Here is an 18,517-nt window from a genome sequence, read left to right as displayed (position 1 = left end):
CACTGCCAATGTCATTGAGTAACACGTTTGTTTCGATCGTTTCTCATCCATATGCAGCTCATTGTGAGAACTGAATAGTGGGTGACAAACTATTCAGTTCTAGATCACTATTAATCATCTCTAGTAAAACTAGAGATGATTAATAGTGATCTAAAGATTTCCTTTTAACTAACTCAAAACAAGAATTTTAGATAAGACTGTTCTGCAGCATCTGCCATGCGCGCACAAAAGGGATATTCTGATTAATTAAGTAATCCTAATGGCCAAAAGAGTGTTTTAGGGTAAAAGGCAAATTTTATACTGCAGCTTTATGTGGTGACAACACATCGTGCCTTAGACTGTACAATAAAAGAAAAAAAAATTGGACAGGCAAAAAATTAAATATTCATCTGCATAAAATAAACATGCTATAACCTTTAGTGACAAAGGTTGTTTTATTTACCAACGAACTCATCTAGTACCAAAAGCTGCAACTGAGTTTATAAAAACAGCAAGAATGTGTCTCGTGTTTTTTTTTAAAGTTTTTTAACCCATGTAACTTTGAAAAAGGGGAAAGTTAGAAATTTGAGGCCATGGCATTCTTTATCCTGCTTTATTGTTGTGGAAAAAAGGGTGCATCACATCTACCTGTCAGTAAAGCCAATCAAAAAGCTTAGAATTCACCAGCAAAAGATCAAGGGCCAGGTCTGGGAAACATTGCCTGACAGCCTGTTACTGACAGACCAGTGTTTTATGGAGGCTGTAAATATACGAAAAGCCCTGGGGACACTAAATCTTTTCCCCATTACATTGTATGGAGTGTAATTTGGTTTAATTATGCATTTAGATGAGATTACAACTAGATAAATTGAACTGCTTTCACAGTGGTTGTCCATTAGGTCTAGCCCCTTTGAACCTTCTACTTTTTTCAAAATAATAGGGGGAAAAACATTTTGGACCATTTCACTATATTGTCCATTGGTTCCATTGCTCTGGACGTACATTATGTTCTCAGCAATAAGAAGAAGTCATATAAAATGCAGACAGGAATTCCCATTAATTGTGTGCAGTTTTTAACTTGAAACCAACCATAATTTTCTCTGTTCGGTAACACATAATAGGATCAGGTAGACAGGGTAGATGGTCCAAGACTCACTCAACCTAAAATGGGTTTAAAATGAAAGGCAACTATGCAGGCACAGAGGAAATTCTGCCACTCACTGTAGATGCCCAAGGCAAAAAGAGAGATAGGGAAAGAGTGAGCTGTAGAGAGAGAAAGGGACCCAAACGGGGAGAGAAGCACCACAAAGACAAAGAAACCGTAAAAGAGGATTCAGCAAGGAGAAAGTGTGAGAGAAATGTTTAAGAGTGCAGAGTGGGAAGATTATATTGAGGGAGAGGCACCAGTCGCACTGCAGTGGCCAGGCCTGTCCTTTTTATACAGGTCCAATGATAATGTATCACTTCTAGTTGAAGGAACATTTAAATGTCAGTAGCTTAATATGTCAAAGCAACCTAGCATCACTCTCTTATGTGAAACAAAACACTGACAGATGCTGGGACCTAGAGATGCATTATTAATAAAAAGTGGCAGAAACAGTTACACTCAACATGTGCCATGCCAAACTGTCATGACAATATAGAATAATTGAGGTCACACTATGTGGCAGTGCTGGGGCAACATTACCCCCACCGCCTTTCCCCTTCACTGGCTGAGTAGACAAGCTCTAGTCTTGTTAAATAATCATCAGAGCACTGTACACAATTCCTGCTACAACAGAGAGAAAAAAACACTAGTAATCCAACCACATAATGTATTGTTTAAATACATTCGCCAGATTTCTGTTTCCAAATCTGAAAGGCAGTCTTCCTTTCCCTCATAAGAGGTTTAACACAAGATTACTGCTGCTTTTCCAATCAACGTGCTGTATGAAAGTTTTAGCTGCCTTCATAAAAATGACCTGAATAGGTTGTATACGTTTTCCAAAAATGTATTTACCGTTTACCCAGTGATTAACTGACAGTGTTAACTGTAACTTGCATGAACATAAATTGCAATGCCATTAAACACCTGCTTGGTTATTGGTTTTTTTAAATTAACTAATGCATTCTACTTCTGCTTAAACAGCTGTTATAGCTGTACTGACACAAACTGACAGTGCAGTAAATTAGCTGCATTAACACACCACTTTGGAAGTTCAAAAGAACACAGCACAAATAAAGGCAATGTTAAATTTAAAAAAAATTGTGTTCATAAAAAACACGACATCTGAGCTCTGAAACAAAAATGGAACAAGGTTCCACAGTGTGTTAGACTTAAATTAAGCTTTGTAGCCACTATGCTAATTGCCTTTATTATTGTAATCCCTGTTCTGTGTAAAATCACAGGGAAATGTATTTCAGAGCAGAGAGAACTTATTTTAACAATCAATGTAATACTTGTTTTAACATAAGGGTTTAAGCATCTGTAGTATGCCTAATTAAAAAAAACTGCACATAAGTCAATGAAAAAAAATGATTTTTTGACATGCATGACAAGAAAATTACATCTTTTCGTCCACTGTGTGATTCTTTTCTGTATAGAAAATGTCCTTATCTGTTCATGGTCTTGACATAGCCTCAATTCAACTCAAATCTTAATTTAATGTTTTTAGAAAAATCTAACTTGCATTTAGATGATAGATAATGGTAGTTGGCACTTGGACGGTGACCACTGCCTGCTCAATACTTTATTATTATAATGTTGTTGTAGGGTACTTAAAGTAACTGTATGAGTTCACTGTATAGAGTAGTCTTATCTTTAAAAAATAAAATAAAAATAGACTTAATGATGGCACATATGCTAAAAGGCAGACTATACAGTTGTTAGTGAATGATTTTGAACAACTCCAAGTTCCCTTGACATTTCTTACTTAAAGATGGTGAGGTAAGAATGTCTGCCAGACTTTTTGTCAAAGAGTCTGTAGGAGAAGAAAAATTGAGAAGGGGGGGTAAACAAAACTTGTAGCTAGAGGGAATGAAGAAGCAGAAGGGAAGGGAGAGAAAAAGAGAATGAGTTAGGAGTCCATCCAACAGCCTCAGCTCTGAGTGTAAACCCATATGCTGTAATGGCAACATGCTGTTTAATGACTCGCAGTGCCCTATCTACAATCAGAATAATATGCGGACAAAATCATGGACCCCAGCAAAATCAGCGTTAAGTATATAAGTTTAGAGTGTATAATCTACTCAAGGAGGGTATTTCCTTTTCTGCATTACTTACATATTTCATCGCACCTCTACAGCTCTGCTTTAGAATGACAGCACACACATCGTCATCAAGCCAATGTGAGGTTTGTTTAGTCTGTTAAGCTTATTAACAGAGGCAGTGAGGTTACATGTCACACTGTCTGCCATTGGTTTAAGGCATCAGGTCGAGACACTGGCTATCTCACTGCGCTAACTACTTGTCAGCCACAGTCCTCAGAGGCTATGCTAGGCCATTAAACGCACAGGAAGGACAATGACATATTAGGTTTCTCATCAGTTTCCTTGATGACAGCCAAATCGCTGTCATGTCCACTCATCATCACTGCAGTGATGAGATGTTTACCTCTGTAAACCAAAGTTCTCAAGTCATACAGGGCAACATGAGTGGCATGGAGGAGTCCAGTGGAGTAGAAAACTTGCTTTGAAGCAAACCAGAAATGCTGCATGAATGCCCTGAACCTTAAAATAAACTGGCAGTTTACTGGATGAGCCATGAGAGCAAACCATAGCTGTAATGCCTGAGGATGGACAGGACAGTATTGAGAGAAAATGACACGTAAACTTAGTTGACATATGACTGCTCATCATTTGGTCTGTCAACTGAAAACCTACTCAAAACACGCACGAAAAAGGGTTTTGAAACTGAGCCCCAAATCAATTCTGTTTTGTGCCAATTATCAGGTTGCCAATGTAATATCCACCAACGCTTTAATGATTTAAAAACATATTTCAAGGCTGGTTTATGTGATAATTCTCCACAACCCTTTTTGGAACATAGTATGGAAAACCGACATTAAAAGTCCTTATAACTACATTATTCCACTTCTTGTGCCCAATGTATTCCATGAATTCCAATCACAAAATATCAGTACTGAGGGAAAAGATACATATGGAGCAAAAAAAGGGGAATTTAGTCATTGTGTCTCCTTTTAGTAACAGATACTTGTGCTAAAGGTTCACCGCACTGAACTGAACTTCCACTGTACTACTACAGATAACTGCTTTACCATACTGAAACACTTTCAAGTATAAAGTACCACGTCGATGTGCAGTTATCATTTCTGTATTTTTAAGGTTGTTTCCCTCAAAAACTACTTCAACGATTTCAGTGATACTGCATGCAGAGTTGGGCCAAATGCCAAGACAACACAGATTATTGTTGGGTGCAGATAGAACACCCATTTACCCACTTATTAAGCAGGCGGGCTTAGGCCATTACCCAATTCTCTGCTGTAGTGAATACCCTGGCCCGGCAACCATGCAGCAGATGTGCCAGTCCTAAATTGAGCTTATTTATGATGTAACCTACAAAATACTGTATTTAGAAAGTGTTAGATAACCTCAGCTCAGGAAGGTTATTACTATAGGTATTAAGCTAGTTAGCCTGGCATGCTTAAATTAGAAGCTTTAAATCTATATTAAATACTTGGACAAATTGAAAAACCATTTGCATAATTTGCAATGTTAAGATATTTGTACTCTGGCAAAGCTACAGCTGTCTGTGTGTCTGTGTGTGGATAAGAGGTATAATCTGTACCACTATCACACCCTGCCTGACCAGACATCCATTACAGCCAAAGGAGCACTGTAACAATTGAGAAATGAAATGGGCAAGCTGTGGAGTTTATGATTTTTAACTCCAGAAGTCAGCAAGAACAGCAGAAAACAGATAAAGTTCAAGCTCATAGACAATAATAAACAATGCATTACCACAGCAATGCAATCTCTCTAGGGTGACTGGCTCACACTGAAATCCTGCTGTTACAAGGAGGATATTTGGGAGTGGTTAAACCGAGCGTTTCCAAAAATAGAAAAGAAAAATCCAACAGGAACATAATGTAAAAGAAAATTAGAAAGAGCAGAATGGAAAAGTGACAGGATTTTTTCAGTTTCATTGCTCCCACCACAGCACAGACAACAAGATGTGTTCTACTGAAATTATCTCTTGGGGAAGTTGTAGTAACAGACACAGCCCTTATTATTTAAATAATAAAATTAAAAAATGATGTGCTGCCTTTCAAGGCCCCTGAAACTAGAAATGATTCAATTAAAGATGAATTTATAATCAAACAATAAATTAGAATGTTTTACAGTGAATACATGGGCTGGTGCTGGTGGGGAAACAATACTTTGTTTCCCCACCAGCACAGCACAGTTTCTGAACTAAAGCCAGGGTTTTCTGTTGTTACCTAGGGTGGTTAAACTTTATGCCTCAATATCCACATGACAAAGTCCCCAATTAAATACAGTGACAACAAACAAGCACATATTCTGCTGCTGAAACTAAATTGTTAAGCAATACTGAATGTATTTTTAAAGAGATATGAAAATAATACATCTAGATACTTCACTGATCCTCTGATTAAACAATGAACATTGACTTTGTGGAGCTATTATTTGAAGAAAACAAATTCACTGCCTTCACAGCCAGCAACAGCTGAAAACAAATCTAGCTGGAATCTAAGTGGACTTAACTGTGTACGGTGGATTGAGACTGCATCATTTGTAAATTTTGGATCAAATATTTTGCTGTCAAACAATTTATACAAGTGAAGCTAACAATCTACGTCCTAAAACATCTGTTATCATTTCATTATCTGAAGTGTAATGTAAGTAAAATAGCTATTTACTTTTGCATTTCTGCATCATTTGTTGTGCTACAAGAAGTATACAATGATTTTTTTAGTACTATACTAGGGAAACTATGATACCTAGCATTTTATGTTATTGGATAGTTGCTCAGTTACTGAACACAACTTCTGTGTTACCCAGAACTATGTCGGTAAGCAGTCTATGGAAATTGTCACTCACTGTCTGATTTTCTCAAAACATCCATGATCTGTCTCCTCTGTCTTTCAGATAATGGCCGCTACAGCTACAATACAATAGCTCTGAAGTTTGCCATTGTTCTCTGTGTCATTAAAGCAATGAAGCAAACCGGCTCCAATGATTTCTACACATATGATCAAATAAAAAGGAGCACCGAGATGCTGTGGTGTTTGCGTAAATGAAAGTGTCATTAGTATGATCTGGATTTTATGTGGGCACGAGACACTTGAAATGACAAGTGTAATGGAAAAACTTGCCATTGAAAATCCTGTATCTAGCTAGTCATGTAGTTTTAGAGGACACATATTCACATACTGTACCAAACTACAACAGCAGCCATACAATTTAAGATTTACCACCACATAGCAGCTTAAAATCCAACCTGATGAAGCAATCTAACTGCCTACATCAAAACCAACTCCTAACTCCAGTTAAAAACAGAACCACAAAGCACACACACATCACATAGCCTACCAGTCCAATCAAAGTCACAGAGGCAATTAGTGTGTGTGTGTGTGTGTGTGCCTGGGGCTTTTGTTTCCTTCAGAGGTTCTCCAGCTATGGCCCTAACCTAACAATCCATAGCGTAAAGCATTTGATATGTAGAGCTTGCAGGGGTCAGCACACACAGTAGACACAATTGCAGGCATTGTACTACAATGTACAATGACTGAAAAGTGAAGTCAATTTAGAGTATATGTTAACTACAAGGACCTGATTAACAAGAGACACTGCTGATTGCAGCCCCATGTATTCAATTTACCTCTAGCCACAGTGTCAGTGTTCATTTCCACAGATTAATCATGTAATAGGCAGGATGGTGCTATCATCAAGACAATGGCCTGAGAGAAGGACTTTCATTTGTTTTCGAACACAACATTAACTCTCTCAACACGTTAAGTCAAAGTATGGAAAGTAAGCTGTTGCAGGTGTTCAGTCGTTCAGCGCACAAGTAAATATTGGGTAGGGACTGAATTTGGTTTCAGTGAGATTACTTCATATTTTCCTTCATGACATAAAGCAAATGAAAGTGATTAGGTAGATGACAAATAAAACCATTATGAATTTTCCCACTGTCCAATAAAGGCAAAATGTAAATACAAAACTAAACTGAGAGCTGTTGTGTTGTGGGTAATGATTAGGACGTGGTGTGGTGCTAACAGGAAGGAAATGAGTAGATGAGACACTTACATTGCCCATATACTCAGAGAGAAGGTCCTGAAGAGCCTGGCGCACAGAATTGCATTCAGCCACAATGCGTTCCCTGCGGTCATCACGTGTGCAAGAAGAGTCAGCCATGAGGGCAGCACCACTGATAATGCTCTCAAGACGCTCCTCCAGGGAGGGACGGAAGCGCTCCTCACTAAACGCCAGGGGGTCCACGATGATTTGTTTCTGTAAGGAAAGGGTAGAGGGGAAATTACAAAGGGAGAAGAAAATGCTAAAAGTCATCATGTTAACATTGATCTCTTCCTCTCCAAGCCCAAAGAGAGAAATCTGGCAGTTAAGGGGGGGTCTATTTGACAGACTGACAGGCTGACTGAAAAACCTAAAGAGAAGAATGTACTGAGCTGTCTTTTTTGTGTCCATTACCCAACAGACAATGACTTGGTCTCCAGTTCCAGGATTTGAGCAATGTGCCTATTTTTACTTAATGATATGTTGACCGGGTATCACTTATAAAGTAGTGAACGGTTAAGGTCACTTTTGCCTTCAATTCAATAAAAATTTCCCCACACTTGAAAAAGTAATGACACCAGTCCACTGTGGATAATAGAGAAATACAAAAGGATTATAATACTAGAGTTTCAATTATTTAAAATTTTATGGAAAAAAGAGAACCATGTCAACCTATTCTCGTGGTATTTTCTGTAATAGAGCACAATGTTGGAAAAAGGGAAAAACTGAAACTGTGCTCTGTTCATTTCAAAACAATTCGTGACCAAGGCAACACACCCTTATTTCACCAAAAGTTCTAGTTCCAGTCAGAAAAGCGTGAATAATGCAGTTCTGAGAAGTACTTTAGGCTTCCAAGATTACTCAGTTTTAATGCAATGCCTTGCATGGTGTACATACTCAACTGAAAAACTGTTTGATTGGCTTTTGCAAAAACCTGGCTTTTTTAAAATTGGACTCAGCAGTGTCCTCTTCTCATCTGCGTCACACACACAGGAAAAGAAAACGACTTATTCACAAACTTTAGTCAGGGACTGTCCATTTTACAAGGTATTAAGTTGGTGAGGGCATTTTTCTCTATATCCTCTTTAAGACTAGGTCTGCTCCTCTGCACTGCTGACACAGTTTTTTGACTTTTTCAAGATGAATACAACTTTAAAAAGGCACTTTCTCAGAGAAAACTAGTCACAAAATGTAACCCAATCATCTGGAAGGGCAAAAACACAAAACAGAAAGGTTCTTCTAGGGACCTAATGAATGAATCAACGATGAGACAAAAAAAACTGTAGTACAATGTCTGCAATGTAGACTACAAGATCCATTTCACACAACAGATGAGCCTATAAATATGTAATTATATATATAAATATATAATCCCGTTTGTAAAGCATTTTATTTTTCTACCTACATTTGAGTCACAGAGGTACCATAGTAACCCACTCTCCTCTCTTTTGTATCTGCAGGATGAGAGAGAACGCTTAAATGTCTGATTTCACAGGGGCAAGCCTGCCGAGGGAGGCTAGTTGACATGCTGGAGAGACACTGCTGAGGGTTAAGGTATCACAAATGACACTTGTGGCGGCTAAAGAAAGAAAGCCAACTTCCACAACGACAAACAAACTCTGCACTTGCGCAGATACCTTATTGCTAAAACATATTCAACAATTCAGCTGTTAGAAATGTGGTTTATTAGGCAGCCCGCCCTCTATCACAGCCACCTCCAGCCCCCTCCATTCCGTCTCATCTGACCTCCTCTGCTTGCGTGTCATATCACCATGGCAACAGGCACACGAGAGAGACACGGAGGAGGAAACAGAGAGAGGGAGGGAGAGAGAGTGAGAGAGAGAGTGAGAGAGAGAGAGAGAATTGGGGGTGTTGACTCATTTGCTAATTTTGCCTTTCATTTGAAATTGGGCATCAGACAGTAGAGTCTGGAAAACTGCAAACCAGTTCTTTGGGGAGTGACGTTTTGCATGACTACCTGTAAAATATTCACTGACGCAACAGATCTAAGAGACTGCGTTGTAGACATCCGTTTGATGGAGATTAATCATTTGTCATGCCATCTGTCATTAGAGACAAATGCCATTATATTTTGTAATAGTTTAACATAAATTCCCATGGTTGTAATCCACTCAACCCGAGTTCATTTAGTCCATTCCTGAACACAAAAACTTGAAAAACTGGGGTTTCAATACTTGAAACAGGAAAATCTAGTGAGTGAACTGTGATACAAAGTTTCTGTTCTTCTAGCCATCAGGTACTATTGCCCTAAAAATCCAAATGAGTTGAAAGCAGAAATGGCATGGTTTTATAGACACAGTACTGAGACTACTTTGGAAAGCAATGCTCACTTGATGAAGGAAGTACCACATTTGCTACTTAAAAAGCTTAGCTTGAGTACATTTTTCATTCGTCTTGCTAAGAGCTGCTGACTCAAATGGGTTATCTAAAAGGTGGGGGTGCATGAGATCCTATCATTTCGTAATTATTATACATCTATTCTAATACCTGCATCCTATGCTCTATCAACAGGAAAACCTTGGTTGGCAATACCCACCCTTATGATTCTTGCAAAAGGCCATGAGTAATTAAACAGTGCGTCATATGGCCACAGGCATGTAAAACATAAGCATGCAGATTGCATCGATCACGTGGGTAAACAATGTCACTGCAGGAGCAACACATCAAGTTGCACACTGCTACTTGCTACATGACTAAATGACAGATCACACAAGATGAGTGATGTGTCTAACAAAACAGGACACAATGGAAACCTGTACTTCTATAAAGCTCACTGAACAAGATTGAATTTGTCATTGTGGATCTGTTCAATGCTTTTGGAAGCTGTCTGAGTGTGAAAAAATCAGAGGGGCTTTGTCAAGTCTGACAGTAGTCAGTGGCAGTGAGAAAAAAAATTACAGGTTAATCATCTTTGCATTTATCACCCCAGGCAGCATTAAGATGATTAGCTCAATGCTTTATCCAGCTGTTATCTCGATGCTGCTTCATGTCAATATTATGATGACTAGTATGTCATATTCATATATATATATATGACATATATATTTTCCTATTTTTAATGAATATGAATGAATATTTTATTGAATAAGGGCTTAAAAATTCTGAGGTTGACTATGAACAAGTGCATTTCCAGAGAAATAAATAAACTAGTTTGTCTGAGTCAGCTGAGGATTTTAGGAACATGCTGCATATAGTTTGAGTAAAAACACTGGATAACAGTAACTGACTTTCAGACATATACAGGTTTTAAGCATGAATATATGAGGGACTAGACAGCAACATGCAAAGTGTTTTTAGAAGATTAATGTTCCTCTTTGTGCTAAAAGTACTCCTTTGTTTGCAACTTAAGGACCGTGGCTGCATGTTCTCACCTCTTCTGCAAATGTAGATATCAAGGTATTACTTCAGGCATGCTTTTCTAATAAAGATGAATCAAAAATAAAAAGCTACAGATGTGTAAATATCCTTCATTTGACCTAGAGACGGAAGCAATTAAAGGAACGACTGTGACTCAAGAACATATTCAATGTACCCCAAAGCCATGTCCCAATTTGTCCAAATATCCCGTCCTAATTTCCACCTCGACCGAGCCCTTCAAGGGTTTTGGTCATTTTATGATTCAGTTGGGTTAGTTCTATAAACTACTACGTCTGACCTAACAATACCCTTTGTGAACGAGCCCTCGTCTATCTCTGTTAATAAATGCATATTTTGTATTATACCTCTGGAACTGAGAGTGCTGTAATGAAAAATATGATCTTGAAGTTCATGTTTTTTATAAACCTGGCAGAGACCTGGATGTCTGGCTGTATGCATCAGAAAAGTCAAATGAGCTGTGACTTGTAAACTACTCATTTGACTTACATCAAAATTGTTGAGGGCGTAGGCGAGCTCTCCACCCCCTGCTGGATGATTGAGTGCTGAGTCTTCAGTGGCAGTGGCCTGGGCAGCATTGGAGATGCCGGAGACTGCATGCTGCAGCTGCTTGTAGATCAGGTCACGGTTAGCCTTGTAGGCTGCCACGTCAGGGTGCTGCAGGCAGGCACGGGACGCTGTGTACAACATGGGGATGTTCCTCTGTAGCACACCACGAGCAGCAGCCATTTGGTCCTTGTGGTGAACATCTTTTAGCTCCTAGCAGAATGAGATGAAAAGAAATGTAAAAAATGGATGGAAATAAAAGTAAGGGTTAAACTCAACGATGGAATAGGGGTCTAGGTGGTAATGTACGTTAGATTCAAAATGGGCCTGTCATACCCTTATGGAGACAGTAAGTGTGACAGAGTTTGTTCTGGATGACCCAGATTTATTTCTGTCCCCTGCAGTAACACAACAGAGTCATAATCAGGCCATTATAATATGCCTTTGCAATTTAATGCGTTGCTATTCAGACCTCAGCATTATATTGCAATTACATCTTCATAGGAGGGAGGAGAGGAGATAGTGATCGCGGCATAGATTTATGGCATAAAAAAAAAAACAGCTTGCATACACAAAACGAAAGCCTCCCCTCCAAATGGAGTGCTCCCAGGGCTTTTTCCCCCACTATTGCTTAAGACATGCTCTGAGAAAAAAAAAAAAAAACTACCTATAAGCCCCATTACTTCCTGCATTCGCTTGGTTAAACACATTTTGCTATCCATAAGAAAGTGCAATTACAAGTAAAAGTAATTTCTTTACAAAATCATCAGTGATCATTTTGGCAAGTTTCCCATTTGAAGAGGTGGCAATATGGAGAACAAGAACTGTCTAGTATTTGGGTGGATTTTGAGATGGTATTTACTTTTGACAAATGAAGCTAGTACACTTCAGTAGTTGCATCATTCATTTTCCAGTATGATGTGAAAAGCCTTATTATATATATATATATATATATAGCTGATCAGTAGTAGTATTCAAAACTTTTTTACACACTTAATATTTTGATGGTTTAGACAGTGTGCACAGCATAGAGAGGTGCATAAACATTAGAAAAACGTCTATTATCCAGATTCATGATGTTGGTGGCACTATTGTGTAATACTACTTCTACTACATTTTGGTCCTACCACCATTCACCGTAGCTATGTTTTGAAAAACAATCATACATGACCTTTACCTCCAGCTAAGGATAGCTGAAAAACATCACTATGGACGCATTCAGACTGCAGGCCAAAATGACCCAGATCTGTGACTGTGGAATCTAATCCTTTCAATTCTGATTTGGGTCATATTCATATGTGGTCCAAATCAGATTCAGGTCTGATTCTTTGCAATGGGACCTCAGTGTGAACAGTCATATGAGAATTCATGGGATTTCTACGTCACTGTAGACGGACATTTGTCATGCAGGTCAGTTCACATTGGAATCTGATATGGGCCATATTTAAAAAGTAATGTGAACAGCCCAAAAAAAAAATCTGATCTGAGCAATAAATCAGAATTGAGTGCCAAGGCTTGCAGTGTGAACGTAGCTGTGAATGCATACTACTTCCTTTGTCAGTCGTTTGAAGACAATCTCAACAAATAAGGCTGAAAAGAAAAGGTAAATATCATCACAATAACAACACCATTCACTCAGCTTTCTTCACTTCCAGTAATTAGCATGCGCGTGCATCTCCTGGATCGGCACCAAGAACCATATGAAGTTGTTTCATTTGGAAAATGCACTTCACTGTTGACTACCACTTACACTATAGTGGAGAAAAACGATGTGCCATTTCTCATCACAAGGAAATGGGTTTTTGTCACATTTAGAGTCGAGCCTTTATGCTTTTTTTTTTTTTTTCACTCCCAGCCCACTTCACTGGTAATAAGAAGATTGTCCATGCTTACTGCGTCTAATCGTCCAGCTAAAGGATGAGGCACTCTTCTTCTTGCTTACTACCTCCTATTGTTTTACTTATTGTTTGCCATGTAGGTTGGAGAACACGTTTGTTATGAGTAACAAGACCACTAAAACGCATTCACTTGATAACCTCCCAACCCAATTACATCCACCAGACTCCTCTGCTCCCATGATTTGACCTTTTCTCTCTTTTTTGCCAACTGTACATTACCTGCTGTCTCTTGGCAGCCATGATGTTCAGCTTGTCCACCTCTGGTTTCAAGGCCTTATACTGGATCCCAAGGTCCTGCTCTGTTCCTGCATTACGCACTTTCACCAGATTGTCCTCGACCTGAGCCAGGCAGATGGAAAGTTAGATAATACTTAGAGCATATTTTAAAGTATATTTCTTTAACTTATTTAATGATCAATGTGGACAATACTACCCTATAACTCATAAAATAGACACATTAGGAAAATGTACTGCATTGTTTTATCGTGGTCAGGTGTGAGCTCAGGCTGAGGCCATCAAGATTTATAAGAGCAATTTTCAAAATTGCAATCAAGGCAAGCCAATCAACTGATGTGGTTTTAATTAGGTGTAGCCTGTCACGTTGAGTTTCAAGTGGTGAAAAGTCCCAGTTGGCTAAAAAGACATCAATTTGGAATTAAATAAAAGATTAAATAGACACACCAAAGACCAATGTTTATTCTGATACATTTAAATTGGGTTTTACCAGAAGAATTCTACATTTCTGTTTATTTATTAAAAATGAGTTACTGATCACATCCCCACTTCTTCTGTCCAAAACAGGCATGAACATTTAGGCTACTTGCTGTGACATGGAAGAGTTATTCCAAAAATCTGTCCCATTTGGTTTTACTTTATTATTTACACTCACAAAGACAGAAAGTATGTACAACTTCCAAACTGACTACTGGGTGGACTGGATAACTCCAAGCCATGTAAATACTTTTAAATCAAATTAATACCTTAATGTGTCCTTCAATAGTGTCAGGTTGTACTACATGGAAATAGACTACTGTGCAATTTCAAAATAAGTAATTTGCGGGTAATACCGTTCTTGATAGAGCAGACACAGTAAGCTTTTTTGCTCAATGGAATAATTATATTTAAATTCCAATTAGCTAGTTTGCAATGTATAATATGCAGACAAATGTAACTATCTCACCAGTTTAAGTTGCAGTAGAAGTTTGTAGACATCAGACATGTCTGCCAGCACCAACAGATGTGTGACTGCAGACAGGAGGGCTCTGGCAGCACGAACCATATTGCCCCTCTTCACAGATGAGCAGGGGTCTTCTGCAAATTCTCCAGAAGCCTGCCGCATTGACTCACCTAAAGATGTGTGACAAAACAAAACATATAAAATATTCTGTAACTCCAACTGAAACTTCAAATGAAAATTGGTTGAAAAACAGACTTTTGATCCAGCAACTGTTGAAAAACACCCACTGTTTTGAACCACGATGAACTAGCTTTAATGGTGTACTTAATACCTAATTGTCTGTGATCAGGAAACTGTTTTTTCCATCTTTTGCAATCAAGAAAGAACAAATAGCCGACCATCAAGCTGTTCAGTTTAATTACCTAGATATACGCCTCACCAACAGGTTGGGATATGGAAATATTACATAAATGTACATCAATTTATCACATAAAATAATTGTTTTCAATGCAATGAGCTGCCTTCCTCAGTTATCCATTAAAACAGTCACATTTTCATATATAAAACCTATTTCTTATCATTATTAGTAGTAGTAGCAGTAGTGGTAGTCTACAGGAGCTGACAGCAGATGTCTGAGAGCAGTCACAGTGCGTTCCAGGCTACTAGTTAATTGCGTCAGAAGTCTTCATATGAGACAAAGAGGAGCGTGCAGAAGGGAGGAAACAGTCCGATGCATTTTCCCTGCCTGCTTACGGTCAGAACGTGTCACACAGAGTGACAAAGACACACACACCTCTTCAATGTCCAGTAATAATGGACACGTACATGCACACACAGCCCTCTAAAGAAAGAGGTCAAATCCACGACAAAAGGCTCACTGTCTGCTTTGTCCTACATTGGATGGGCCTGCACAGCTGACTGGACACACAAATGGACTTTGTAGGCTCACATTATGAACAAGACAGTAAATCCATAATTAGTTTACTTCGGTCGAGGCTCAAGCAAATTCAAACTCAAAAAATGCCTTATAACAGTTATGTCGGCATTACAAATCTAAAGCCAACAAAAAGACAAGCACTTTCATATGATGTGTACAGCTCTAAAGAGACTGAAACTAAAACAGATGACAAGCAGCAACATGAATAATGTTCACACCAATGACATGTTCACTGGAAAAGACAACTCAAAACTAATTTAGCAGCAGTTCATGCTCATCAATTGTTACCATCTTGCGACATACTTTTTCCATGACAGTCATGGATAGAGCAGCACTATTCTTTTGACAAAACTGCTTACAATGCCTTGCTATGATAGAGGCTGTACTTCCCCTTTTACCCAACGTGTGCTGGAACTGACACCAGCCACTGCTACTCTAAACAGGGTAAGCACTTTAGACAATTCTGGATATTTTCAAAGACAACAATCATTTTTCAGTAGGAATGTAACAAAATGTTGTGGCATGGTATTTCATGAAACAAAAAGGCAACACTGAAAATGGACTGTAATATCAACTAAATATTTTAAACTGGTTAGTAAGAGCTGAGTGCCGTGTGTGGTCTGAGTGTTATTTATTTATTTTTGTTCAAAGTCAAAGCATCAGCATACTCACTGCTAGATAACAAGCAAGCTGTATTTAGACACAAAGTTAAGTGACTTCTTGGCTATGAGCACTAAAATGTGTTCTGGCCACAGGCGGTCAGTGGATGAGTCCCTCAACTGAAGTTTGCTGTGAGAACGAAAGGCAACTGTATGTGTATCAGCTCAGACCGACTGATTTCCACATTTATCAAGAACTCCAATTCCTCTTATTTTCCTCCAGATCATCTCCTTTCTGCCCCTGCTGCTTTTCATTCATTGAGTCATGCAACTTAGAATAACTACATATTTAAACTAGAGTTGAAACACTTTCAACTTGAGCAGAATCTGCTTCTGGTCTTCCATGTTTGAATGTGTGTTTGAATGACTTGCATTCATGCCACCTCTAAATAAGAGTCGATAATATTTCAGTGCAAGTACTTGCATTGATAAAATGCTCATCCCTAGTTGAGGGAATATCAATCACAGACAAAAACATCTTTAGTTGCAGTGTTGCACTTGCACAAGCTTTTGAAACTCAGGGGCCATTAACAATATCAGAAAAATAATTAACTCTTGGACTTTTGTAATGACTGGCCATTATGTAGTAAAATGACATTTTCATTTTGTCATAGATGTGTTCAGCCACAATACAGCTGTGCAGCACGTTCACAAGCCCAATACAAAATCGATGTTGTCACTTCAAAGATAACAGACTCGAAGCTTACGAAGACACTTTGTTACAGGGCCAGTGTAGACATCTTAGTTCAGTAACAAAGAAGCATATCGAGTTCATCAGACAGCTGTAAAACGGGTGTGAGGGCCGAGGTGACTGTGGCTTCAACAGTACCACGTCAGCAGCAACTGTTATCACATCATCAAAAGAAAGAAAGAAAGAAAGCTCCACCCAGTACACAGCAGTTTGCCTGTCTACTCTACCGCTAAATCTGACCAACAGTGGTGGAAAACCCAAAGAGAAGAACGATTTTTCCTTTTAAAAATTACTGAACTAATTACTCGATAATCAAAATAGAAAAAACTAATTGCTGACTAATTGATTCATCAACTTCAACGTTCAGCTCTAAAATACATCAACAGTCAAAAGACACAATGGGATTTCAATTACAGTGACGTGAAAAAGAGCACCGAATACTAAGATTCAAATGTTTTCAAACATCAAACATGTACAACAAAAATCTCACACAGATTCTGACCATTTTCCTCCAACAGAGAACCAAAGCAGTTTGTGCAAATGATCGACAAAACAGATCTCAAACACAGCCCGCACCTTCAGGCTGTTATTCCCCCCTGTGAACAAAATCAATAAGGCCATTTTCAGGGGGCAGATAGTGATCAGTGCTTCTTTAATAAACTTCCATCTATCTAACGCTCACCTGCGGCCCACCAAGTGCATGATGAGGTGATTAAAATGTATATCACACAATAATCCCCTCCAAACAGCAGGACAACAAAGACACAGGCAGGGAGGGAAGGGCAAGACGGAGAAAAGAAGGAGTCTTTAAAAGGGTAAGAAAATGTCTAATGATTTTAGCAAAGCCTGAGGTAAATAAAATATGATTTAGAGTATTCAGAGAACAAGTTAACTAGAGGAAAACATGCACTAAATTATTCATTTAAAATAATTTTAGGAAGAACAAGATTTGGTCCGCAAGCCACTTCAACACGCACTGTATGCACCGTCATCCTTAATGATCATGTCAGATTTTTTTCCTCTCATTTTAAACAGCTGGTAAGCCACAGCTGGGTGGAAAATGCACTTTGAATCCAGAGGGGTGGGGGGGTGTTACCCTACTCAATAGCCGTATTATCAGTCTAGGCACGCTCCACTGAGCAGCATGGCATAGCTGACAGCCAGGCCTAGGCACCAGCTAACAACAGTCACTGAATTCCAGTCCAGTGACAGCTTACCACAACTACAGTAACATTCCTGGGCACTGAGCACTGCACAGGCTATCTGGCGACATGTCATTTACCTCCCAACTACTCAGAGCAGAGGGAGAGCAGAGGACATCTAACTCGCTGGGCATCTGGGGAGAAAAGACACAGTGACACAGATGTCGCTTCACAAGGTGATAACAGCCACCCTCAAGTCATAGCTCCCTGGTCTCAATGGTCTGCTAGTCTGTCAAAATACAGTCAGACATCCAAAGCAAAAAGCAATAACGGAGACTTGAAAGTGTGTGTTAGATGATGGAGTCTGCTATCACAAGACAAACGCTCATTTAAATGTCTGATAATTGGTAGATGGTAGCTTCCTGCCTCGGGATGCACACGTTGTTGAATAGCATGTGTGTTCTTCTGTCCAACAATGAACTGAGCAGAAACGTTCTACACAGAGTACCAGACAAATCGCCACCACCATGACCCCTCAATAATCAAGACTGGGCCCCTGGTGTGTGATGATTCACTTTTAATTTTGTCATCATAAATACGGACAACTTTGGCTGCTGAGGCAAACTAATACATCTTACAGACTGACACAAAGATCCAGGAAGGTCCATTTTTTGTACTGGTGTGAACAACAAAACACAGTGCCTCATGCTGACTATATGCTCCTGCTCCTAACAAGGGTCTAACAAATGTTTGACATGACCTGATACATCGTTGTAGATAGCTAAATAAAGCACTTCTAAAAGTACTGTAGAACTCTAGTAACTCTAGTTACATA

General features: G+C 38.9%; 1 protein-coding gene across 2 annotated transcripts in view; it reads right to left on the bottom strand.

Moving 5' to 3' along the window:
• Positions 1-18,517, bottom strand: part of ctnna1 (catenin (cadherin-associated protein), alpha 1) — a 76,160-nt gene that overhangs the window by 53,496 nt on the left and 4,147 nt on the right. For both annotated transcript variants that reach the window (XM_035669029.1, XM_035669027.1), the window contains exons 4-7: positions 14,257-14,423; positions 13,296-13,415; positions 11,122-11,391; positions 7,249-7,452 (exon numbers count right to left, since the gene is read on the bottom strand). In XM_035669029.1, the coding sequence (XP_035524922.1) occupies positions 7,249-7,452; positions 11,122-11,391; positions 13,296-13,415; positions 14,257-14,423 (761 nt within the window). The remainder of the gene's footprint in view (positions 1-7,248; positions 7,453-11,121; positions 11,392-13,295; positions 13,416-14,256; positions 14,424-18,517) is intronic.

This window comes from Morone saxatilis, unplaced genomic scaffold (genome assembly GCF_004916995.1).
Source record: "Morone saxatilis isolate NCDOM2014 unplaced genomic scaffold, NCSU_SB_2.0 Contig22, whole genome shotgun sequence".
In the NCBI taxonomy this organism is placed as follows: domain Eukaryota; kingdom Metazoa; phylum Chordata; class Actinopteri; family Moronidae; genus Morone; species Morone saxatilis.
Note: the sequence above shows the minus strand (reverse complement) of the source record. Positions and strands in the feature narration are given on the sequence as shown.